Genomic DNA, 25,379 nt, shown 5'->3' with positions numbered 1-25,379 from the left:
ATTGTTCAGCTCCCCCGCCTGACATAGCGTGCTACAAAAGTTGTGCGTGACAGTTTGATGTTGGTGGCACGCTGTGACCGGATCACAAAAGGGATCCTCCACACCCTGTCTTGACGGCCCGTGTCCTCTTTCCCAGGGTCTGTCCTTGGGGCAGACTCCCTGTAGCTGTACCCTGTCGGAAAGACAGACCTTGGTTAGTTTGAAATTAGAATCAATTTAGGGAAGTGCCTCTAGTGTCTGTAGAACTTTCTGGCTTTTAAAGAAAATGTATCCTCCCAAAATGCCCAGTAATTAATTTTGTAGGAACTCTACTCCAGCGTGGCCTTGACCCCAGGGAATTCTGGATAATAAATCTATAAAAGCACCTTTGGGAATGGTCTGTCCCCTGGTCCAGGTAGGAATCTGGGTCATAAAGTGGAAGCACCTGTGAGAAAGGCATGATTTAGGCCTCCTGCAGGTTCCTACGCAACACCATTCATTAACTTAGCAATGAAAACTCCCAGTTCCCTGCTAATCCACCCAGATTCGTGACTCATGTTATGTGTCCCCATCTCTCAGTACTAACCAGATTTAGGAGCAGGGAGTGTAATTGTCTTTGAAGTGTAAATGCCTACCTTGGGAGTTGCTTACAAACTCACTAGGCAGCCTGGAGTGCGGAGAACCCTGAGTCCTAATTCTGAAATCTTGGAGAAGTCTGTTAACCCCTCCGGGTCTCAGTTTCCTCCTGTGTAAAATGGAGATTAAAAATAATGGGCCGTGGTAAAGATGAAATGAGATCATCCAGACAAAGAGCTGAGAACTGAGTCTGGGACGTACTGTGCATGCCCAAATTATTAGTGATTTTTTTTACTAACAAAAGCAAGAAGTCAGGAAAGCAGGACATGGCATGGGAAGTGGAAGGCAATGAAAAGGAGCCAATGCTGCTCTTTTGTGTCTTTTGTGATAAATGAAGAAATAGGTATATGTTAAGTCAGGTTTTCTAAATAACCATGAGAAGAACCAAAAATCTACTAGAAAGAAGTGCAAGGAGGGGAGAAAAATAAAAACTTGACAATCTAGTAAGAGATAGAAAGCAAAGGAAACATGAGAAAAGATTTAAGGCAAAAGTAAAAATATATCCAAGCATACTCCAAATGTCAACCATGTAAATCAGCTAAAAATCTATTTATTAAAAGAAAAGGGTGCTCAGATTGGGGAGAACACAGTTTAACATCAAGTCCAGTACTTTCCTTCAAATTCTAATACACAGAGAGGAAATACTGGCTGCAGGCCGCAGATGGCAGAAATGAGGGCTGTTAGCACTTCAGTAGGATTCTCACCCACGACAGTTGTCCTGGTTTTTTGACAGCTGACAGCAGCGGTTCCACATTACACATTCTTTCTCTCCATCCTGGCATTTACGTAAACTCACACCCCCTCCTTTCCTCTTTCTGTCACTCTACCTTTCAAATAAATAAATAACCACTAAGGCACATGACCCCTTTCCAGGGATATCAGTGGACAAGTCGGGATCCACAGGGGCTTTTGCTGCAATTATCAGACAACATCAGGAAACAACGGTTGAAGGCTTGTTTCAGAAAACACCAGGCAGAATTACCCAGCCCTCTGGGTGCTCTGTTTTGGTGAGTTTTTACAGTCATCAGGTGTCAGGAGTGTGATCACAGAAGGCAGTCCTAGTGGGTTGTAACGAAGACCAGTGCTTAGCCCAGGGATAGGAGGTCAAGTTCAAGAGACTAGAATCTGAGCAAAGGCCCAGGACATCCCTGCCCCACAGCACCCCCCAGGACCTCTGTACCAACCAGAAATAGAGGCAATCAGTACCGAATCTGTGCTCTCTCAAGCAAGCAGGGTCCCAAAGGACCAGAAAGCAAATGGGTAACATGTGAGTTCCCAGTACTGACCTTAGAGGCCTTCAAATAGAAGCCCTGCTCAGGGCACCCCTACACCAAACAGTAATCTAACCATTAACGAATGCCAAAAACATTCCAGCCACTCTCCAGAGCACTTTCACTTGGGTTATTTTATTTTATCCTTGATATTCCCTGTTGTTATATTCATTTTTTAAAGATGAGTACGGGGAGACAGACACTACCTTGCCCTAGGTCATAGCTGCTGAGTGACGGAGCTGGGAGTCAGGAGTCATGACTTCAGAGCCTTCACCCGCAGTGTGTGCCATGCACCTGTCAGTTCTCCCGGTCACACTTCACATGGGAAATGAAATGGGAAACCTTCAAGCAGCAACCCAGTGACGGCTTGTTGCCCTTTCGCCCCCTGTAGCTACATCAGCAAGGTTGACGTGCTCAGTATCTTAGTTGCTGCTGCCTATCGCTACGTGCCATCTCTGGAGCAGATCTTGCAGCCGGCTGCGGTAACCAGGCTAAGGAACCAGCTTTTGGAGGCTGAGTACTACCAACTGGGCGTTGAGGTGAGGCAAAGACAAAAGTTGCTTCTGCCCTCTGCAGGAAGTTGCCCTTGGTTAGCCTTGCAAACAGATATTGCCATGTCTCACAGGCCTGACCATGGGGAGGTATCTGGGGCATAACCAGTGTGCCGGGCCGGGTCGGGGGGAGCCTTGAGGGAAGACAGGAAGGTGATTGGCAGCAAGGGGATAGGCTATACCTTGGGACTCCCAGGCCTGGATGTAAATGCATTTTGCTAAAGCGAGTCATTCTTCCTCCAGGTCTCCACAAAAACGGGGCTTGATTCCACGGGAGCGTGGCATGCCTGGGGCATGGCATGCCTCAAAGCCGGGAACCTCGCCGCTGCACGGGAGAAGTTCAGTCGCTGTCTGAAGCCCCCTTTTGACCTCAATCAGCTGAGTCATGGCTCAAGGCTGGTACAGGATGTGGTTGAGTACCTGGAGTCCACAGTGAGGCCACTCATAGCCCTGGTAAGAGCAGAGCCGGCAGGATGCCCGGCTCTGGGAGAGAGACCCAGGAACAGTAATGACCTGGGGAGAGGATCAGTTTACACCCAGCACACAGTGCTGGTCCTGGCTCACAGCTGCCAGGCTTCCGTTTTGTCTTTTCTCATTATATACAGCTAGAGAAGTAGCTGTATGTGGTTAGATAAGTAATGAAGTCAAATTGAAAACCAAAAAAGTGACAAAAAATATTTTAGAAAGATGAAAATCACATACGCACAGTCCCATACCCAGACTAATCAATACTAGGATTTTGATGAATTTTCTGTGTTGGGATTTTGAATGAGATTAGAGCTACACTGGGTTATAGCATGCAGGATTCTGTAGCTCTGCCTGTTTTCCCGTCCTCAGCACAGGGCTGTGAGCGCCTGTGCACACCGTTAGATTTCTCTGGAAGTGGCTGCTGAAAGCTAAGTTCCCTTTTGCTCTCTGCCGTCCCCTCAGCAAGACGACGACTACTTTGCCACCTTGAGGGAGCTGGAGGCCACCCTTCGGACCCAGAGCCTCTCCCTGGAGGTGATTCCTGAGGGGAAGCTCATGAACAACACCTACTACCAAGAATGCCTCTTCTACCTGCACAACTACAGCACCCACCTGGCCATCATCAGCTTCTACATGAGGCACAGCTGCCTGCGAGAAGCCCTGTTGCACCTGCTCAACAAGGTGGGCCCCTCCCCCCTGCACCCGGCGCACTCACCTGTTCTGCGCTCCGGGGGCTGGGAACCCCCTCAACCCTAACCCAGTGTGAGGCCGTGAGAACAGCTCTGGCAGAGTCGGGTCACAGTGGAAAACTGCCCACACAACTGTTATCCAATGAGTGTGAAGTCTTGACCTTGATCCCAGATCCCCTCCCTGGCTGGCAAGGGGAAACGTCATCCTTTCTCTCATAATACAGAGCAGAACAGAGTACAGATTGAGTCGCCCTGATCTGAACTGCTTGGGACCAGGAGTGTTGTGGGTTTTGGAAATGTTTGCATAGACCTCCTCGGTTGAACATCCCTCATCTAGAAATCTGATCTCTGAAATGCTCCAGAATTCAGTCTTCGACCGTTGATGTCAGTAGTCGTCGAGAGTGTGTTCTCTGCAATCCGGTGTGGCATCTGTGCCTTCTGTAGACTCAGGTGTGTAGCATAACCTTGTGTGACCACACTGTATTTCACTTGGCCAGGGATGGCGTCCAGAGTCATTACCTCAGGGCTGGAAAGTACCCAAGGCACAGATCTCACATTGGAGCCCCATAGATATGACGAAAGGAAAACATGCACTATTTTTTTCCTCTCACATCCTCTGCCATCCCACGGGAGGCAGACACCACTAACGTTCTTGAGAGCCACTGCTGAGCAGTCAGGACTCTGTTTCGCAGTGACCCTGGTCTTCCATTTTTACTTGAAGGTCCCATAACTTTCTGAGAAATTGGCTCATGCATATAAGATCTCATAGAAAACAGCAAGGAACTCCAGGTAAACTCGTATCATTCAGATGCCCTGAATCAAAACAGCAGCCATCCAAAGTTTACAGACTGACCTTACAAAGGGACTTCAGAAATACTTGTGGAAAATGGAATGAGAAGATTATTTGGACATACAAAAACATTTGAAATCTGTGCAAATGTGGGCTCTTCAAAAAGTTCATGGAAATGCATATTATAAAACAGGTGTGCATTGATTTTCAATTATATTTTTACACCAAAATGAACATCTTTTAGTTGTATTTTCCAAGAACTTTCTGTGATACCCACCTGTCTTGTAGGACTGCTCCAAGTGAAATCAACAGCTCTCAGATTCGTGGTAACCGTCCCCCTCCAAGTCAATGAATGCCCAGCTGCCTTCTCTTAGTGCTAGCCAGCTCTCAGGAACACTAGGGAAGCCGTGTTGTTTGGAGTTTAATTACGAACATACATCCTCTTCCTCAGTTTCTGAATGAGTTTAGAAGTAAAGATACCCCCTCAAACACAAATTGAGAAGGGAAATCGCCCAGTCCTTTCTCTCTGGCACCTGCCGTGCAGTGCTAAGCTGCTTACTTGCTTATCTTGGTAGAAGCTGACAACAGCATTTCCCCTGCTTTGCTTTGGCCAGAGCTAGGAATGAAGCCTTCCTTTTATCTCCTGTAATCACAGCTACCCTTGAACTGAAGTATCTTACCTTTATTCTCAAACAGGTAGACACAGGAATAAAAACATCGTAAAAACTGCACCTGCTTGCCAAGGGCGTGGAAGGTGCTCTGGAGCCAGCCTTTTCCCTCTGTGTATTGCCTCTTGGCCCACACTTTCTAACACGTAAATACACTCATGTTCTTCCCCTCCCTCAGAGACCTGCAGTGGATCCCCATGGCCACAGCACAAAGTCCATATTCCTAAACTCACTACAGTGCTGTCCCTTGTTTCTCCACTTTATCTTCACTGCAAATCCTAAATTCCAGGCTCATCCAATTACTTCACTTTTCTGATTGTGCCATGCAGTATCTTATCTCCGCATGTCTTCATGGGCTCTCTTGCCTATCCAGATTTCTCTACATCTCCTGGTTTTCTTGGAAAACTCCTGTTTGACCCCTTCTCAGATCCTTTAATTCAGTCTCTGTTGAACATTCACAGAACAATGGGATAGCAGTAATCATGTCTTCCTGTGCACTGCCTTTGTATCTGTTACTGTATTTGGCCCACTGTGTAAGGACTGTAGCTATTCGTTCATGATTGAGTCTTCCCAGCTGGACCAGGGAAGGCCCTCATGTGATCCACGTGTGTGTCGAGGCCCCTGGCCTGGCCCCAGTTATGAATGACCGAGCAGCTTGATGCGTGGATGAAATGGAAGTTCTTAAGGTGCTACTGTCTGAGGACTTGTGCCTTTCCTGCTTAGTTGATGCCCCTGTTCCTTAAAGTGTGGCCTGCAATGCTCAGCTTAGATCTGAGCTTCTCAGGGAGGAGTAGCCAACATCAGGGAAGAGACATGACCCTCACCCGCTGTGGATGTTGACAAAGCCCAGACCTGCCCACTTCTAAACAGCTCCGCAAGCCCCGTGCTGCTCGGCCGGCATGGTGTACTGCCGTTGAGTCGAGTCACCCTGTAGTCTCCAGTAGTTCCTCCTGTCCTTAAAAGCCTAAATGCCAAGCTGATTTCTCTTTCTTTGCTGTGACTATGGATTAGGAATTATGACTCAGGGTCTCTGAACCACAAGTGGGCCTCAGAAGCAGAAAGGCTAATGTGTGCACAGTTTCCTGAGGGGCTGGTCTGGAGTGTTCATCATTATCCATTTGGCTCACAAATATTTCTTAAATAGCCAGGGACTATTCTGGGCAATAGGAAGGCATACAGCACTGGGGGCAGGGCAAGGGGCATGCAAAATTTTAAAAATCTTTCAAAAGGTTTGTGGAAGATGGAATTAAATGATGTGGGTTTTTTTAAAGATTATTTATTTGAAAGTCACAATTAGAGAGAGGAAGAGACAGAGAGAATCTTCCACCCACTGGTTTACTCCCCAGGTAGCTACAATAGCCAGGGCTGGGCCAAGCTGAAGCCAGGAGCCAGGAACTTCCTCCAGGTCTCCCATGTGGGTAGCAGAGTCCCAAGCACTTTGGCCATGTTCCGCTGCTTTTCCCAGGCCATTAGCAGGGTGCTGGATAGAAAGTAGAGCAGCTGGGACATGAACAGGTGCCCATACAGGATGCCAGCATTGCAGGTGGCACCTTTACCCCCTACACCACAATGCCAGCCTCAAAGACATGAGTTTGAAATTCATGTCTGCTTCTTTAATCATGAACTTTCATCATGAACTTTTTAAAACTCCTTGTATGCCTCAACTTTTTGCACTCAAATAGATTTATCTTTTAATTCCATATTCCACAAAGCTTTTGAGGCATGCTCATAGCTGCCCTCATGAAGCTCCCAGTATGGTAGGGAGAAAGACACTAAATGAGGTAAATAGAGTATACCGTGTAGCTGGTGAGTAATAAGACGAAAATAAAGTGAAGGCAAAAGCAAGGATGGCTTGTGAAATTATTGATGGAGAACTCGGCGAAGGCGACACCAGAGTGAAGAGTGATGGCTGTGAGGACTGAGTCATACAGGCAGGTGGAGCACAGGCCAGCAAGAAGGAGTGCCCAGGGCAGAGGCCACTGGCTGAGCAGGGAGGGCTGGGGCTGGGGCAATAGCAGACAAGGTCAGGAAGGTAACAGGTCAAATCACGCAGGGCTTACAGACATTGGGAGGACTTGGACGTTGCCCTGAACATGAGAACCAGACTGAGCCCAGGAGGAGCAGTTGACTTAGGTCTTAACAGAACTGCTCAGGCTGACTTGTTGGTGTTAAACTTAGAAAAGAGGCAGGAGCAGAAGATGGCGGACCAGGGAGGAAGCTCCTGGACTAATCCTGGCAAGTGGGGATGCTGGCATGAGCCAGCATGGTGCAGTGAAGGTGGTGAGAAGTAGTCGAGGCTGAGTGTAATTCCATGGTAGGACCACTAGGTTCTGCTGGTGGATTTCATGCTGGAGTGTGCAGGGAAAGATGACTCCAAGGTTTTTAACCTGAACAACTGGGAGAATGGAGTTCCCATCTGAGAAGGGGAAGACCATGGCGAAAGCAGATTTCAAGGAACCACCAGGAAGGCAGTTGTTGGTATATTAAGTCTGGGAGGTACCAAGAGGACACGTTGAGGAGGTCACTTGATCTAAGCTGGATATGCAGCTCTGGAGTTCAGGGGGAGGGAACCGGCTGGAGATGGGGATTGAGGCCTCATCAGCTGATGGTGAGACTGGATGAAACCACCAAGAGAGTGAGCACAGACAGCAAAGGGGGCAGGCTCCTCTGAAGCCCAGGGGACGCTGGGGGAATCAGCAAAGCAGATTGAGAAGGGGCAGCCGGAGACATAGAGAGAGAACCTGGAGGCCAAGTAAAGAATGTTTTTCTCAGTTAAAAAGTTAAAATTTACTTTAAAAAACAAAAAAGCACAAAGAAGTGTGTTAAGGAGGAGGAAACCAACATCCATATCAAAAGCCGCCAGTAGACCCAGATCCTCAGTTGTTGAGGACCAAGAGTTACCTGTTGGATTTAACCAGCTGGAGGTCACTGGTGACCTGAGGGGCAGTTTCAGTGGCACTATAGGCACAAGAAGCTAGATTAGAGTCGGGTCAGGAGAATGTCCCAGGAGAGAAATTGGAGAGTAGGAGGAAGGAGGGGAGGGGAGCAGTCACCAGAGGGGGTTTCTCGAAGGTTCCTGTGCTGCCCTCAAGGTGAAGAAGCACTGCTGGAGGGGCATGAGTGGAAGGAAACTTGCAGAGGGTCCCACACGGTGCCAGAGCCGGGCCCAACACCTCGTTTTCTCTCCTTGGCCTGCTCCAGGAGAGTCCTCCGGAAGTCTTCATAGAAGGCATTTTCCAGCCAAGCTATAAGAGTGGGAAACTGCACACTTTGGAAAACTTGCTGGAGTCCATCGATCCGACGCTGGAGAGCTGGGGAAAGTACTTGATCGCTGCCTGCCAGCATTTGCAGAAGAAGAACTACTATCACATTCTGTATGAGCTGCAGCAGTTTATGAAGGTAACAGCGGCCCCGTCTCATGCCCTCAACGCCGTGCCGTGCGTGGGAGGCTGGGCTGTGCGAGATGAGGGAGCTGAGGCTATCACTTGGTCCCTGTTCTTGCAGTGTGACCGACCCCAGAGCAAATCCACGTTGCTCTGTAGCGTTGTTGAATAGAGTTAGCGTTTTCATCCTAAATGTTAAGGCAGGCTGTCATCTTGTCACTCGTGGCATTCTTCAGCAGTCAGGAGGTGCCAAGGTTGAAAAAGAAGTCTGGTAGTTTCAGGAGGGGACAGCATGAGTGCAGACCCCACGAGGAATGATGGGAAAGTATCTCTGGAGAAAATGTATAGAGGGAGAGGGAGCAAGCTCCTCCCCATCTGCCCGAGGGTTGCCCATCCTAAATCAGAAAGGTTGAGTTGCTCCGTGCCAGAGTGGGAGGGAAGCTGTTTAGATGGAGAACCAGAAAGGTCCTTTTGGCAGGGGCAGGCGTTTGGCACAGCAGTTAAGACGCTGCCTGGAATGCCCACGTGTGCCGTCAGAGTGCATGGGCTCAAGTCCTGGCCCCTCTCCTTCCATCTTCCTGCTATTGCACACCCTGGGAGGCAGTGGTGATGGCACAGGTGATGGCTCGAGTACCCAGGTGGGAGACCCAGATGGAGTTCTCAGCTCATGGCTTCCACCTGGCTCAGCCCCAGCTCTTACAGGCATTTGGGAGCGAACCAGCAGATGAGAGTTCTCTCCATGTCTGTGTCTGTCTTCCTGCCTTCCAAATAATATTTTTAAATGTTTGTAAAGTGTGCTTGTTTCAGATCTCTTTGGTGGTGGAACAATGTCCTACCCAAGAGCCCAGCAATCAGTTCATGTTAGGACTGCCTGGGCCTTGGAGTGGCTGACCGAAATAGCAGTTCAGCTGGGCTCAGAGTGGGTACTGGCAACCAGGTGTCATGGCTGGCAGTCAGATCAGAATTTCCATTATGACCCACCTTCTGGCATTCCTGATCTCCACTGACCTGAGCGTTCATTTTCCTGTCTAGGACCAAGTCCGGGCCGCCATGACCTGCATCCGGTTCTTCAGTCACAAAGCAAAGTCATACACGGAACTGGGAGAGAAGCTCTCGTGGCTGCTGAAGGCCAAGGACCACCTGAAGATCTACCTCCAAGAAACATCCCGCGGCCCTGGGAGGAAGAAAACGACCTTCTTCCGAAAGAAGATGACGGCAGCTGATGTGTCCAGGTACTCGAGGCTCGGGGAGCTCATGGTGTTCCAGTCGGGGATGAAGCTGCTCTGGCCCTTTCCCTGAACCCTTAAATAAGAAGAGTCGAGAAGGAGCCATCGTGGGCCAACTGTGGCATCTGGCACAGCCGGGAAGCCTGCCGTGGAGCAGACGGAACTCCAAACTCCCACCAGTACCCTGTGTCGCCGGGCCCCATCTTTGCCTCCTGCTGCTCTCTGCTCCCTTGCTAAGCTCAGTTGCTAGCAGCGCCACAGTCTGTCCTGGGCTTTCATGCTGGCTGGCCCCTTGCTCGGAGCACAGGATCTCAAGAAAACGCTCCACCCCGCTCATTGCCCCCTGAGTTTGAATCGCTACCTATTTGATGTTTGTTTACAGTTCCTCTCTCCCCTGGGTTCATATCTGTCTTGCCCTCTGCTGCTGTCCTGGCTTCTAGGTGCTCAGTAGATAGCGATGGATCCGGTGGCTGGAGCACCTTAACTATTGTCTACGCAGGGCACCAGGCCACCTCTTTTCCTCTTGTCATAACCGCTGCAAGGGTAGTTTGGGTCCCTTTCCCATCAGCTGCTTCTTACGACTTCTCAGTCACCCAGCCTGTATCACCCCACCCTGGAAGCCCCGCACGAGGCTGGAGCGTGCTGTCCTGTCACCACAGGCACATGAATACACTTCAGCTGCAGATGGAGGTGACCAGGTTCTTACATCGGTGCGAAAGCGCAGGGACCTCTGAAGTCACCACTTGGCCTCTGCCAACCCTGTTTGGAAATAACCACATGAAGATGGACGTTGCCTGCAAGGTGCGTGCGATGGCTCAGGTTCAGACGCCGGGCAGATGTTCTCATCTTTCAGAACGTTTACCACAACTGTGATTGTCTAGGAATTATTACAGTAGGATTTTGTGTGCTTTTCTTTAACTTTGTATTTATTTGTTTTTGTTTTGTTTGAAAGAAAGATGCAGACAGACAGAGATCTTCGTCTGGCTGGTTCACTCCCCAGATGCCTGCAACAGCTAGAACCGGGTCAGGCTAAGCTAGGTGACTGGAACTCAGTCTGGTCTCCCACATGAGTGGCCGGACCCAAAGACCTGAGCCCTCACTGCAGCCTCCCAGGGTGCACATCAGCAGGAAGCTGGAATCTGAAGCGGGGCTGGGATTTGAACCCGGGCACTCCAGTATGAGCGGCAGGCATCACAAGCAGCCTGTTCCCCCCCTGCCAGCCCCTTGCCCCGTTTCAGTTGTTGGGTGGCTTCCTCACCACTGGAATGTGAGCCACAGAAAGCTGGGACCGAGCCTTTTTTTTGTTTTTTTTTTTTAATTTTATGGTTCTCATTTTTCTCATGATGCATTTTATACTTCAGTGTGTAGGAGCTTTATCATTCACGTGGGGCTTTTGATTTAATCTGGAAGCATTTTTGTTTTTCAACTATACACCAAGTCTGGTTTTAGTTTTTCTCAGTCATAACAAGGTACAAGTATTGCATGTTGGCCGCATTCTTTAAGATATATATAGATATAAAATGCACGTGCTGGCTCTTGGATCCCTAGCACCTGGCGCTGAGTAGGAACCCAGCACATACTGGTTGAATCACTGAACACATAGGCGTACTTGTCCTTGCTCCAGGGCTTGTCGCATCTTCAAGCGTGTCGCCCTCTTCTTTTCAGGTCATGCTCGGGGGGAAAAATGTGGAAGATGGCTTTGGAATCGCATTCCGTGTTCTGCAGGTATGACCCAGCTTATCCAGGATTACGCCGTGGGCCGTCAGTGCCTGGCCACTGTTCTGTGAGGAATTATTCCTCAGAAAAATTTTATCCCAAGAAAAGCAGATTTTCACGTCTCTTAAGGGGGAAATCCAGGAGATGGGTGTTAGGGGACTGAGTCAAATTCATGGCTCTAGGCCACCTCGCCAAAAACCAGTGACAAGCTGATCAAGGCTATCAGATGAATCCCCGAAGCCAGCTTTAGGACAGTTCCTTACCATTGCTCCCCTGCAGAACCCCTGCTCACCCTCACAGGAGAGCGTGGCTGCCACTGGCCCCAACACCTCGCCCTCAATCCTGTCTGCACAGGAGCTGGCTCTGAAGTACATTTTCTGTTCTTGGGATAAGAGGAACAAGGGTGGCTGTGGCACTGGGGCAGGAGCTGGAACAGGCACTAGAACCCCAAGGGGTGGTTTCCCCAAGCCCCCGGCACCACACAGACACCCCAGGAGCTGACTGGGGCATTGTGTGCAGTGTGCATGTCTCAGAGGAGTTTGCACACGTCACCTCCCTGCCTGTGGCTGCCATCCACCACCGTGGTCCTCAAGCCGTCTTCCCTCGTTCCACCCTAGGACTTCCAGCTGGATGCTGCCGCCACCTACTGCAGGGCTGCCCGGCAGCTGGTGGAGAAGGAGAAGTACAGCGAGATCCGGCAGCTGCTCAAGTGTGTCAGCGAGTCGGGCATGGCGGCCAAGAGTGACGGGGACACCATCCTCCTCAACTGCCTGGACGCGTTCCGGAGAATTCCGCCCCAGGTGCTCCGTCCCCGCCTCGCGTCCCCTCCCTCTGTTTCGGTGTCTGCACGTCCCTCTCTCTTTTTTTAAAAAAAGATTTATTTTATTTATTTATTTGAAAGCCAGAGTTACACAGAGAGAAAAGGAGAGGCAGAGAGAGAGAGAGAGAGGTCTTCCATCCACTGGCTCACTCCCCAGATGGCTGCAACGGCCGGAGCTGTGCTGATCAGAAGCCAGGAGCCAGGAGCTTCCTCTGGGTCTCCCACACTGGTGCAGGGGCCGAAGCCAGGAGCCAGGAGCTTCTTCCAGGTCTCCCACGCAGGTGCAAGGGCCCTGGGACTTGAGCCATCCTCCACTGCTTTCCCAGGCCATTGCAGAGAGCTGGATCAGAAATGGAGCAGCTGGGACTTGAACCAGTGCCAATATGGGATGCTGGCACTGCAGGCGGCGGCTTTACCCACTATGCCACAGTGCCGGCCCCTGTCCCCCTCTTTATGTTGCCATTCCCCACACTGTGCCTGAAACACTGCAAGATGCCTTTAGCTTTGTACCTCCTCAGTAATTATGGCCTCACTCTGATCAGCCATTCCCTGAAAAGTGATGACCCTCTGACCCCAGAAGGTGTCCCTCAGTGTCCCTTTGTCTGATGTGATGTGTGCCTGCACGTGTCCCTGCTGATGGAGTTGTGCTTCTCCCTGACCTCCGAGAGGTCAGGGTGGGCTAGCAGGTGACCTTGGAAGCCTGTTGCCTGCAAAACCACGCCCTCTCTCCCCCCGTGATTTCTTCATGGGGTGAGCAGAGCCGCATCCATTAGTGAAGGCCAAAGGCAGGCCTCTCGGGAGCTGTTCCTGCTCTGCAAATTCCCGAGCTCGCTGTTACCACTAGTTTCCCTCTTTGGCTCTTCCAGCAGGACTAAGTCTAAACAGGAAGGGCCTGGCGTGGCACAGCGGGTTAAGCTGCCACTTAGGATGCCAGCATCCCTTATCAGAGTGCTGGCTCAACCCCAGCTACTCTGCTTCTGATCCAGCTTCCTGCTAACGCACCTGGGAAGGCAGTGAAAGATGGCTCAAGGGCTTGGGCCCCTGCACCCATGAGAGAGACCTAGATGGAGTTCCAGGCTCCTGGCTTCAGCCTGGCCTAGACCTGACCATTGCAGCCATTTGGGGAATGAACCAGCAGATGAAAGCTGTCTGTCTGTCTACCATCCCACCACATGTCCCTCTACCTTTTAAATAAATAAATGGATTTTTTTTTTTTTTTTTGACAGGCAGAGTGGACAGTGAGAGAGAGAGAGACAGAGAGAAAGGTCTTCCTTTGCCATTGGTTCACCCTCCAATGGCCGCTGCGGCTGGTGCGCTGCGGCCGGTGCACCGCACTGATCCAAAGGCAGGAGCCAGGTGCTTATCCTGGTCTCCCATGGGGTGCAGGGCCCAAGCACTTGGGCCATCCTCCACTGCACTCCCTGGCCACAGCAGAGAGCTGGCCTGGAAGAGGGGCAACCGGGACAGAATCCAGCACCCCGACCGGGACTAGAACCCAGTGTGCCGGCACCGCAAGGCGGAGGATTAGCCTATTGAGCCGCGGCGCTGGCTATCAATGGATTTTTTTAAAAAAACTAAAAAAGAGGAGTCAGGTGCCAGTGCTGTGGCTCAGCAGGGTAAAGCCATGGCCTGCCATGCCAGCATCCCATATGAGCACCAGTTCAAGTCCCAGCTGCTCCACTTCTGATCCCGCTGCCTGCTGATACGCCTAGGAAAGCAGCAGAGGACGGCCCAAGTCCTTGGCCCCTGCCGCCCCCCTAGGATGCCCAGCAGAAGCTCTTGGCTCCTGGTTCCTGGTTTTGGCCCAGCCCAGCCCTGTCTGTGGCAGCCATTTGGGGAGTGAACCAGCACATGCATGATCTCTGTCTCCCCTTCTCTGCCTCTCTGTAACACTGCCCTTCAAATAAATAAATAAATCTTAAAAAAAAAAAAAAAAAAGAGGAGTCAGGCAGGCTCACCCACCTGGAGTCAGATGGCTGGGCTGAGACTGGTCAGACCCTTTTCCCTTTCTTAACTGCTTTGTTTCTGTTCTGCACAGGAGCTGGAGGGCCTGATCCAGGCAATACATAATGATGACAACAAGGTGAGCCAATGTCTCCTACCCTGGCAGTAGCCATAATCCCTAGGTCCTTACAATGGTTCTCTCCAACTTTGGATCTCAGTGTCTTTGCTGTCCAGAGGTGGAGCTAAGCTTGGATAGAAGGGTGCAGAAGGGAGGGAGTCGATGGGAACCAGGTGAACAATGGCTGCCACTTCCTCCTCCCCAAGACAAGCAGGTCCCAGGCCACTCTGGAGCTTCCCTCTTACTGAGGTCTTTCCACAGAGAGCCCCTGGCGATCCTTCACTTCCATCCTTAGGTTGACTGAATGAATGGGGTTCCCAGACTAGAAAGGCATTTCTTTTCCCCGAAGGGGCAAGGGTACAGTGGTTTAAAAAAAAAAAAAAAAAAAAAACAGTCACCCCTTCGGCCAACAGTGTCCCAACAGTGTCCACTGGTGTCCCATTCTCCAGAATGAGCCTCTTCCCCGGGGTCCATGAACTCCTCCCTGTCCTGGACACTGGCCAGCCTTGGCTTCCACTGCCTCTGTGAGGAGTGCCAGCCAGACTCAGAGCACTCTCAGTAGTCTCCATCTGTGGCCGACCCCAGGATCAGCGCCTTCCTGACTGTAGGAAAACCCCCAGGCCAGGAGAGGCGCGGCCAGGCAGACAGCTCCTTCCACGAGCGCAGGGCCGCTGCCCGTTAGAGATCCCTGGACGGAATGGGATGGCGGCTGAGGGAGTAGGCAGCACGTGTTGTAAATGCTCCTTTGCTATTACTGCAGCAGCCTGGGAGGGGCCGGGGAAGGTGGAGAATCACACTTCTAGAACCACAGTGAGACCCCGACCGCATGACACCAGCTCTCCTGATGCCCAGCGATGTGGTTCTTTCCCAGCCTTCACTGAGCTGCCCGTCAACAGAGGCTTGGAGCCTGGGAAAGACACGCACTCAAGTCTAGGCCATCACCATCCCTTTTTCAGATTTTTTTTTCCCTTCAGCAGCCCTGAAGTGATCTCAGCCCAGAGTCTTGCCAAAAACCAGCTCCAGCCACTTTCCATTCCAGACTCTGGGCAAATTCTTCTTCTCTGGGTAGGAATTCTGCCTGCCAATTTGTGAAATCCGTGTAGCACCATAGATGCCAGGTGGAGCTGACGGCCCCCGTGAGCACCCATCAAGTAGATACCCACACTGCAGGACCGGGTCACTTCTCTGGGCTCAGGACCTGCCAGACCCAGAGCTGTGCGAGCCCATGTGTAAATGAGTTTAGGAAAGAAAGATTTTTGGGACCAAGACAAAAAAAATGCAAAAAAAAAAAAAAAAAAAAGGGCCTCACTGTTCACCATCCCGGAGCACGATTCCCCAGGGGCGTGATGGTGACACTAGGCCAGGGCAGGAAGGGGCTCTCGCCTCCACCAGGCTTGGGATTCTTGAGACGGAGAGCGTGGGAGATACCCATGCCTCCAGTCCAAACAAGAGAAGCCAAGTTCAGCTTTCCTGATGGTGTATGTGTTTTCCTCCCCAAATTTCACATTAAAGAAAACTTAAATTCATTAGGTTGAATACAGAAAAATAGAGAAGGAAGATCTGTGTGTCTGTTGTTGGGGGGGGGGGGGTGAGAGTGTGTTTATTCATAATTTCTTCCATGTAAGATGTATTTATTGAGCATCTACTATGTGCCAGTCCTGGGGCGGGGGTGGGGGGAGCACCAGGAATCCGAGGGGTAGGAAAAGCAGACACTATTCCTGCCCTTCATGGAACTTACAGTCTAGTTAAGAAGACACGAATCAATCAAATAATCAGCCAGACAGCTGTAAAATCACAACCTGGGGGTGGTGACAGTGCTGGCTGTGAAGCCAGGAGAAGGCTGGGAGCCTGGGGTAGTAGGGAGGAGAGCTTTGGGCAGTGGGCAGAGGTGGGACTCAGCCTGGGGAGTGGGCAGACGTGGGAGGAGAGCTTTGGGGAGTGGACAGACGTGAGGGTCAGCCTGCCTGCTTTCCTTTTTAAAGCCTTAGCTTATTTGTGATAACTCAGTGACCAGCATAGGACAGTAACAGGCAAGCCCCCAGCTCCTCGTTTGGCAGGGGAGAAGTGATGTCATTCTGCCTGAGCTCCCGGGTGCAGCCCGCTCATTGGTTGGTGATTCGGTGATGGTGACCTTGTATTCAATCGCCAGGTCCAGGCCTACCTGACGTGTTGCAAGCTGCGTTCTGCCTACCTGATTGCTGTGAAACAGGAGCACTCACGGGCCACGACGCTCGTCCAGCAGGTGCAGCAGGCTGCCAAGAGCAGCGGGGACGCGGTCGTGCAGGACATCTGTGCCCAGTGGCTTCTGACAAGCCACACCCGCGGTGCCCACGGCTCAGGCTCCAGGAAGTGACCATGAGCCAGCAGGGCCAGGAAAACGTAGCCGGGGAATTGTGGCCACAAGAGTGGGGGTTGACGCCCCCCACCGCCATCCTCCAGCGGACTGGGACTTCTCTGGCTCTGCCTGAGATGGGAAAGAGCTGGGTCGGGGCCTGCCTGCCTTCTCGGGCAAGGACAGGACCTTTCACGCAAGTGCCATGTTTCCGTAGCATTGTGGACTCTGTGTGTCGGGCTGGAGATGGCTACTTCCTTCTACCTCAGAGTGAGTGTGTGCACACACGTGTGTGCATGCACCTGCGCACTCGTGTTTACGCCCAAGCGTCTCTGAACAAATGAAACCCTGCCCCATTGAAGAGAGGCACTTTACTTTAGGCTCTGGCCGGTCTGACCCCAGCCCCTGCGTTTTGGTTCTTAACCCGGGTCGTCCTGTTTGTACACAGCCCCCTCCGCGTGGAGACGCTTTAGTGGCTCCTCTTAGCATAGAGCAACACCACAAAGATTGCCTCTTGTCCCTTCTTTCACTGGCCCAAGTTCAGACGTGGCTTTGGGCATGTGCCACCTGTGGAGTAGCGCCATTTGCCAGCAGTCTCCTCTCATGGGCACTAGGGGTCAAGCCGAGAGGCCCTGCCAGGTTGGCTGACTGGGAGAGTTTTCAGGGGATGGCGTCTGAAAGCCAAGGCTGCGTGTGCACACCATCAGGTCTGGGAGGCAGACCCGTGGGCGGGACGAGCCCCAGAGGGGAGCGGAGTGAAGGTGAGCCTCTCCAGCAGGTGTGCAGCGGCGTGGCGCACAGCACGGAGCTGGCCCTCAGTAATGGCCCTGCCGTAGTGCTGTGGGGAGAGAAGGCACAGCTCCCTCTGGGAGGCTGCAGGGAGTGGAAAGGCAGCCAGGGTCCTGCAACTGAAAGGCTAGACCTTGCCTGCTGGAGCTCCAGCCCTGGTGGTGCCCTTCAGTTCGTTAGGAAACTGACTGTTCCTCATCTTACCTGCTTCCCTTCAGTTTTTTTTTTTTTTTTTTTTTTTTTTTTTGACCCTGGGAGAAATACGCAGATGCCCACAATGAGGCAGTGGGAAGGCACAGCACATCTTTGCTCTGTCTGAGCTGTAAGATTCAGGCATTCGGCTCAGAATCGGGCTATAGGAAGGAGTCAGAAAGGGGCCAATGACTGGTCGCATCCAGCTGGCAAGAAACGAGCAAGGGTGCTCCTGTGATGCGTTGGCTTGTCTCCCCGCCCAGGGGACAGTGTTTGAGAAAGGGTCTGTCACACTCAGTGCTGTGGATTTGCAGCTGAGCTGAGCAGCCTGGGCCTCCCACCAGCCGGAGCTCACCTGTTGATCTCCACTCTGATGCTGAGACAAGCGGGGACTGAAGCTGAAGTCAGTGTTCCTGGTGCTTAGAAACCCTGTGGATTTCCCACTGAACCAAGAGTTTTAGGAGTAAAATGAGCAACTACTGTGGACAGCTGTCACATTAAAAGTTTGGGCCCTGTTAGGAGAAAGGCTGTAAGGAAAATTCTAGATCCCTTTGGGGTGGAGCTTAACAAGCAGCTTTCCCTTCCTTGGGCCACAGAACGCGTCCACTCCCCAGGCAGCAGCCTGCCCTCCTCAGTCTGCCTGTTTTGCACTGAACATAAGCACTTTATGAATGAGTTGCAACTCTTGCAGCCCTTAATTTGGGATATTAAGACCAGATTTTTTTTTCTGACTTTTTTCTCTGTTTGAGCTATGAAATGGGCAACCATTGGCCAGACTGACATAAGATGAGGCAATAGAACTTTGAGCATTATGCTGTGGCCTCCAGCAAACAACAGCAACACCAAATCCACTGTACATGTTGAGGCGTTCAATGTCTTACAAGCGAGTCACAATAAAATGTCCTAAAAGTTTCCCGGCTTCCCGACTTCTCTGGGCTGTCTTGTTTTACCCTTACTATCCGTTTTCCTTGTATCCTCTAGAAAAAGAGAAGAGGCTTGGAGTGGTAGCCCCGGTGTTTGGCCTAGTGAGGAAGACGCTGCCTGGGATGCCTGCATCCCATATCTCATTACCTGGGTTTAAGTCCCAGCTCCAGCGCCCACTTCCAGCTTCCTGCCAGTGTGTGTCTAGGAGGAAGCAGATGATGGCTCTGATAGTTTGATCCCTGCCACCCACGTAAGAGGCTCAGATTGGGTTCCTGACTTCTGCCTGGCCCAGCCTCAGCCATTGAGGGCATTTGGGGAGTGAAATCAGTAGATAAGAGGAAGGTCTCTGCCTTCCAGATTAAAAAAGGTGAGTGGGAAAGATCAGATGACCTTCAAATCTCAAAGTTGCTCTAAATGATTCCCATTCATGACTGATGATTCTTTGTTTGGGATTTATGTCAAGTCTCCTATGTGTTTAAAGCTATTCATGGGCCGGCGCCGCGGCTCACTTGACACTCTTAAATGCTCCTCCGCCTTTTGGCGCCAGCACACCGGGTTCTAGTCCCGGTCGGGGCGCTGGATTCTGTCCCAGTTACCCCTCTTCCAGGCCAGCTCTCTGCTGTGGCCCGGGAGTGCAGTGGAGGATGGCCCAGGTGCTTGGGCCCTGCACCCGCATGGGAGACCAGGAGAAGCACCTGGCTCCTGCCTTCGGATCAGCGTGGTGCGCCAGCCGCAGCACGTTGGCCACGGCGGCCACTGGAGGGTGAACCAACGGCAAAAGGAAGACCTTTCTCTCTGTCTCTCTCTCTCTCACTGTCCACTCTGCCTGTCAAAAAATAAAAAAATTTAAAAAAAAATAAAAAGCTATTCATGTACCCTGTATCAGCAGAAAACTGTTTGGTTTTGTTCTTATTATTTATTTATTTGAAAGGCAGAGTTACAGATGGAAAGGAGGAGACAGAGCAAGCTTCTGTCTGCTGGTTCACTCCCCAAATGGTCACAATGGCTGGGACCGGGCCAGGTCAAAACCAAGAGCCTGGAATGCCATCCAGTCTCCCATGTGCATGGCAGGGACCCACTGCCTTCCCGTGCACATTAGCAGTGGAGCAGCCAGAACTCAAAGTGGTACTTGTATGGGTTACTGGCATCATAGGCAGCGGCTTAACCTACTGCACCACAATGCCAGCTCCACCAGAAAATTTATTTTGGCTTCAGCTGAGCTGGTAGGTGAAAATAAGATAACACTCATAAGGTATGAAAAGTGAGTAAAAAGTCCCTCCATCCCTGACCTCCAGCCCGGTCCCCTCCTGGAGGCTGCCAGTCTCTAGTGTGTATTTCCTGAGTACCCTTCTGCCTAAAAAAGCATCAATGACAGAAGTGGTCTATGGTGAAGATATTCCGGAATTATTTAACCAGTCTCTACTGATGGACACAGGTTGTTGCCTCTACAAATAATTCTGCAATGCATTACCTTGACCAGGATTTCTGGGCCAGAGCATATATGCATTTGGTAAGTATCACCAGTTACCTTCTGTATTGGCTTCTCATCACTGTAACAAAGTACCTAAGATAGGGAAGGATGTTTCTTGTGGCTCATGGTTTTGAAGATTACCAGTCCGAGATCAGGTGAGCCCCACTGGTTCAGCAGTCTGGTGAGGCCAGAGGATGAGTGACAGCGGCAGATGGTCACAGGTGAGCCGGGAGGCAGAGAGTGGTGAGCCCCAACCTGGCTTTGACAAACAGCCCTCTCCTGAAGACTTGAGGGCACACCCTCAGTGACTGAAGGACCTCACTAGGCCCACCCTCCAAACACTATTATTGGATTAAGTTTCTGCCCCCTGTAAGTAGCAGACATGATAAGACCCTGGGGTTTAAATGTTATACCTCTGCATGGGTTCAAGAGCCCTGTCTATTCAAGCCATAGCAAGCAATTAGCTCTCCCATCAGCAGTGTAGAGAATGCCTTGTTCCCACACTCTTGCTCCCAACAGCACAGCGCCGGCCATTGTGGCCATTTGGGGAGTGAACCAGTGGAAGGAAGACCTTTCTCTCTGTCTCTCTCTCTCACTGTCTATAACTCTACCTGTCAAATAAAAAAAGAAGAACTTTCTAGATCTTTGCCAATCGGATGGATGGAAAATGCTACTCTAGAACTTTTTTAAAAGCTAGTTGTCATTTTAAAGCTCGGTATGTCCATTTAATGTCAACCAAAATTGTTAATCTTTTTTTTTTAAATATTTATTTGGAAGTCAGAGTTACAGAGGCAGAGAGAGAGGTCTTCCATCCACTGGTTCACTCACCAGATGGCTGCAATGGCTGGAACTGTGCCAATCCGAAGCCAGGAGTCAGGAGCTTCTTCCAGGTCTCCCATACAGGTGCAGGGCCCCAAGGACTTGGGTCATCATCTACTGCTTTCCCAGGCCACAGCAGAGAGCTGGATAGAAAGTGGAGCAGCCAGAACTTGAACCAGCACCCATACAGGAATGCCGACACTGCAGGCTGTGGCTTTACCCACTACACCACAGCACGAGCCGCTGTTAATCATCGAAACCAACTCTGGGGTCTTTGGGGAAAGCAGAGCTCAAACTTAAACTGTTTTCTCGGCACCCTCTTAGGGCATATGTTTGCAATTTGATACCTGAGCTGTGTACAGGGATATCACTGTCGTATCTTCTTTCCCCCAGAAACCTGATATCAATTGCTTTTAAAAGGAAAATAAAGCAACTTTAAGAATGAACACAACAAACAGTCATGTTGAATGCAGACCTGGAAACCATCCGCAGTGAATGAGGCACAGAGAGGAGTCACAACAGTAAATTAGACACTCATCCTAAATCTAGGGTAGTGACCGCTGACTGTGTTTGGAAACCTGAGACACCAGAGGGCTACTGATCTCTTCGGAGTGTGAGCAAAGTAGATCGAAGGCCATGAGAATTTCAATGCTGAAGCAACCAAGCATCAGTAGTCACACAGCCCTGGGGGACACGGGCCTTTCTTGGTCTTTATCATTTCTTCCACAGTGAAAATCTTGACTGGCCCCTCCTTCAAACGCCCAGTTCTACAACAAACTCATTCAACACCTGGTCATCAAATAGCTTCTTTGGAAAAATATCTTCCTGCCCCCTGTTTCTTCCTATTATTTCTGCTTGGAATCCTTCCCCACCCTACAGCCCACCCTCTCCCCAGTGTTCCATTCCCAAAACCCTTCATTCAACCCTGCATCCAGAGCCATCTCCTCTGGAATTGTTTGCTTCTCTCTATATATACTCTACTCCCTCTTCCTCCCAGTTAGAGACTGAAATTCCTCAAGGTTCTAGAAATTTTCTCTTGACACTCTTAAATGCTCCTATGTAATCCCATAGCTTCAGTAATCATCGTGACTGGCTCAGTTCTAAACCAGCTTGGTCCTCCTTAACTCTCTGCCACGCCACACTAGCCCTCTGACTGCCAACTGGAACCCACTGACATAGCTGACCTGGCCTAACAATAGTAGCATGTCCAATTGCTAGTCCACCCACAAACCTCACTTTCCTCTTCAGGAAATATGAGAGCTCTTGAAAAAAATTTATGGAGGGGCCAGAGTTTGGCACAGCAGTTAAGAGGCACCTGCATCCCAAATTGGAGTGCCTGATTCAAGTCCTGACTCAGCTCCCCATTCCAGCTTCCTGCTGTATGAACCCTGGGAGGTGCATGATGATGGCTCAAGTACCTGGTCCATGCCACCCACAAGGGAGACCCGGATTGAGTTCTGAACTCCTGGCCTGGCCCATCCCCAGCTGTTCTGGGCATTTGGGAAGTGAATCAACATCTCTCTCTTTTTCCAGCTTTCAGATAAAATTAAATATTTTAAAAGATAGTAGGAAATGTAGGTTTATTCTGGTACAAAATTTTTTAAAAGATTTATTTATCTGAAAAACAGAGTTACACAGAGGCAGAGAGAGAGACCGTCTATCACTTCACTTCCCAGATGGCCACAATAGCCAGAGCTCACTGATCCGAAGCCAGGAGCCAGGAGCTTCTTCCAGGTCTCCCATGCAGATGCAGGGGCCCAAGGACTTGGGCCATCTTCTACTGCTTTCCCAGGCCATAGCAGAGAGCTGGATTAGAAGCGGAGCAGCTGGGACACGAACAGCGCCCACATAGGATGCCGGCACTGCAGGCAGCGAATACCCACTATGCCACAGCGCTGGGCCCCATCTTAACCATTTTTGAGTGTACAGCTCAGTGGTGTTAAGTCCATCCACAATGTTGTGCCACGGTCACCACCACCCATCTCCGGGGCTTTCATCAGCCCAACCAAAACGCTGTAACCGTTTGACAACAACTGGCCATCTCCCCCTCCCTGTAACCTCTGGTAACCTCTCTACTTTCTGCCTCTGGAATTGACTCTTCTAGGTAGTTCATAGAAGTGGAATCCTTTCGTATTTTCCTCTTGTGTCTCTTCTAGCATAACGGAAAGGATTTTTATGTCTCCAAATGTAATGCTTAAGAAATTTTCAAAGCACTGTAATAATATAAAAAGATCATCAAAGCCTAGAGTGCGGATCTGCGGCCTATTTAATAGTGGTCTGATTTCCATAATTTATCAAGAATTCCTACAAATCAGTTGTAGCAGCAATCCAATTGAAAGCAAGGGAACCATGGGTACAAGTAGTTTCTAGAAAAAGAAATGCCTGGCCAACAAACATGGAAAGAGTTAAACTCATAATAAAAGAAATAAGAGCCACATGAAATGCAATTTGTCAGCAATTGGTAAAGATCAAAAAGTTTGTAAACATTGTCACAGAAGAACATGGGGAAATGGTCATGAAGCACAGTCCATGGGATTGTGCATATTAAATTTATTACATTTATTAAAGTTCATTGTAAATTTCCTTGACTCATCATTGGAAGTATAATAAGCAGATATATAACCTTAAACTCTATATAACAGGGACTGGCATTGTGGCATAGTAGGTTATATGGCTGCCTGCAATGCCAGCAAGCCATATGAACGCCAATTAGAACCCAGCTGTTCCAGTTCCAATCCAGTTCCCTGTTAATGTGCCTGGAAAAGCAGCAGAGGATGGCCTAAGTGTTTGGGTCTCTGCCACCCACACTGGAACTGGATGGAGTTCTTGGCTCCTGGCATCTGCTTGGCCCAACCCAGGCCATTGTGGCCATTTTGGAAGTGAACCACCAGATGGAAAATCTCTCTCTCTCTCTCTCTCTCTGCCTCTGCCCGTCTGCCTTTCAAATAAATAAGAAATAAATCTTAGGGAAAAAAAATCACCAAGAAAAATAGCAGGGGTTAATGGGGAAGGGAAGTTAAAGACTTAACCATTTGCCCTGGTTTTATCCAGCTCATGTAAACCTTTAGTTTTCACCATAGTTATCTTTTGGGAGTGAGATAACAGGAAAATAAGGAGAGAGAGGTTCACTTTGCATTCTGTACTTTATTTGCTTCGTATTTCCATACCACGTGTATTTTCCAGCCTTGGTTGTATACATACTGAACTGTCTACGCTAACAAGCATTCCCTGGCAGGGGTGGGGAACGTCCGGGCCACAGGCCATATAAGGCCCACAAAACATTTGGTCTGGCCCTGCCAAGGCAACTGCAGGCAGGACTCAAAGTTAATTAAATCTACAGCAGGCTAAATTTGTTTTTAAATCAGCTTTTTTATTCTTTTTTTTAAAGATTTATTTTATTTATTTGAAAGAGTTACAGAGAGAGGTAGAGACAGAGAGAAAGGTCTTCCATCTGCTGGTTCACTCCCCAGATAGCTGCAACGGCCGGAGTTGACATCCGAAGCCAGGAGCCAGGAGCTTCTTCCAGGTCTCCCACGTGGGTGCAGGGGTCCAAGGACTTGGGCCATCTTCTACTGCTTTCCCAGGCCATAGCAGAGAGCTGGATCGGAAGAGGAGCAGCCGGGACTAGAACTGGCAGCAGGCTAATTTTTAAGTTGATAAGTTTGTATGATGTGTGCCTTATGTTACAAATACACACATAGCCCTTGGCAGAAAAAAGGCTACTCACCCCTGCCAGACAAGAGAATTATAAGCTGGGTGGTGTTTTTTTTTTTTTTTCTTTGTTACTGTTCTGCAAGAAGAAATAGTGTCTGTGGGAATGGGGATACGCACAGAGGATGACAGAGTGACTGCGGGTAGAAGCCAGGGAGCCTGAAGAACACACATTCCGATCACTGTCCTGCCAGGAACCGTGACCCTGGTTGAGTCACTTTATATCCTGTGCCTCAATGTCCTCATCTGCGAAGAGGACGATGACACCTGTGCCCAGGGGCAAGAGAGTGAGTACAGGTGCAGGGCTTTGAGTGGTTCCTGGCACTGGCCAGCCATTCTTGGTCAATCCTTCCCCTCCTTTGCCGTTCCATCAGATATGCAAGGCTCCTTGTGAAATCTTATTTTATCAGTTTCCTCCTTTCCTTCCCTCTCCTCCTCTCTCTGCTGGATGTGGGTTCTTACTCTTTTAACCCTTCTGTGTCCTGGTTAACATCAATTTTACTTGTCTTTTGGTTGCCTCATAGACCATATGCTCTTTAAAGTCAAGAACCAGGCCGGCGCCGCGGCTCACTAGGCTAATCCTCCGCCTAGCGGCGCCGGCACACCGGGTTCTAGTCCCGGTCGGGGCGCCGGATTCTGTCCCGGTTGCCCCTCTTCCAGGCCAGCCCTCTGCTGTGGCCCGGGAGTGCAGTGGAGGATGGCCCAGGTGCTTGGGCCCTGCACCCCATGGGAGACCAGGAGAAGCACCTGGCTCCTGGCTCCTGCCATCGGATCAGCGCGGTGCGCCGGCCACATCGCGCTGGCCGCGGCGGCCATTGGAGGGTGAACCAACGGCAAAGGAAGACCTTTCTCTCTGTCTCTCTCTCTCTCACTGTCCACTCT

At 50.4% G+C, this 25,379-nt stretch overlaps 1 protein-coding gene and 1 long non-coding RNA gene across 5 annotated transcripts in view; one reads left to right on the top strand and one right to left on the bottom strand.

Annotated features, from left to right (window-relative positions):
- The window catches only part of ZFYVE26 (zinc finger FYVE-type containing 26), a 76,299-nt gene extending 57,808 nt beyond the window's left edge, over positions 1–18,491 (top strand). For all 3 annotated transcript variants that reach the window (XM_017349400.3, XM_002719561.5, XM_070065134.1), the window contains 10 exons: positions 2,278–2,425; positions 2,681–2,890; positions 3,368–3,586; positions 8,254–8,451; positions 9,468–9,667; positions 10,321–10,462; positions 11,327–11,386; positions 11,995–12,177; positions 14,236–14,280; positions 16,409–18,491. In XM_017349400.3, the coding sequence (XP_017204889.2) occupies positions 2,278–2,425; positions 2,681–2,890; positions 3,368–3,586; positions 8,254–8,451; positions 9,468–9,667; positions 10,321–10,462; positions 11,327–11,386; positions 11,995–12,177; positions 14,236–14,280; positions 16,409–16,612 (1,609 nt within the window). In that variant the 3' untranslated portion in view covers positions 16,613–18,491. The remainder of the gene's footprint in view (positions 1–2,277; positions 2,426–2,680; positions 2,891–3,367; positions 3,587–8,253; positions 8,452–9,467; positions 9,668–10,320; positions 10,463–11,326; positions 11,387–11,994; positions 12,178–14,235; positions 14,281–16,408) is intronic.
- Positions 37–4,799, bottom strand: LOC138847198 (uncharacterized). Of its 2 annotated transcripts, none has more exons than XR_011384873.1 (4): positions 4,662–4,799; positions 615–724; positions 366–424; positions 37–172 (listed from the first exon to the last, which is right to left on the bottom strand). It is a non-coding gene; the product is annotated as an uncharacterized lncRNA (long non-coding RNA). The 2 variants fall into 2 exon arrangements; XR_011384874.1 differs by lacking the exon at positions 4,662–4,799 and adding an exon at positions 3,621–3,728.
- Positions 18,492–25,379: the final 6,888 nt, after the last annotated feature.

This window comes from Oryctolagus cuniculus, chromosome 20 (assembly GCF_964237555.1).
Source record: "Oryctolagus cuniculus chromosome 20, mOryCun1.1, whole genome shotgun sequence".
Lineage (NCBI taxonomy): Eukaryota > Metazoa > Chordata > Mammalia > Lagomorpha > Leporidae > Oryctolagus > Oryctolagus cuniculus.
This window is presented reverse-complemented; position numbering and strand designations above follow the sequence as displayed.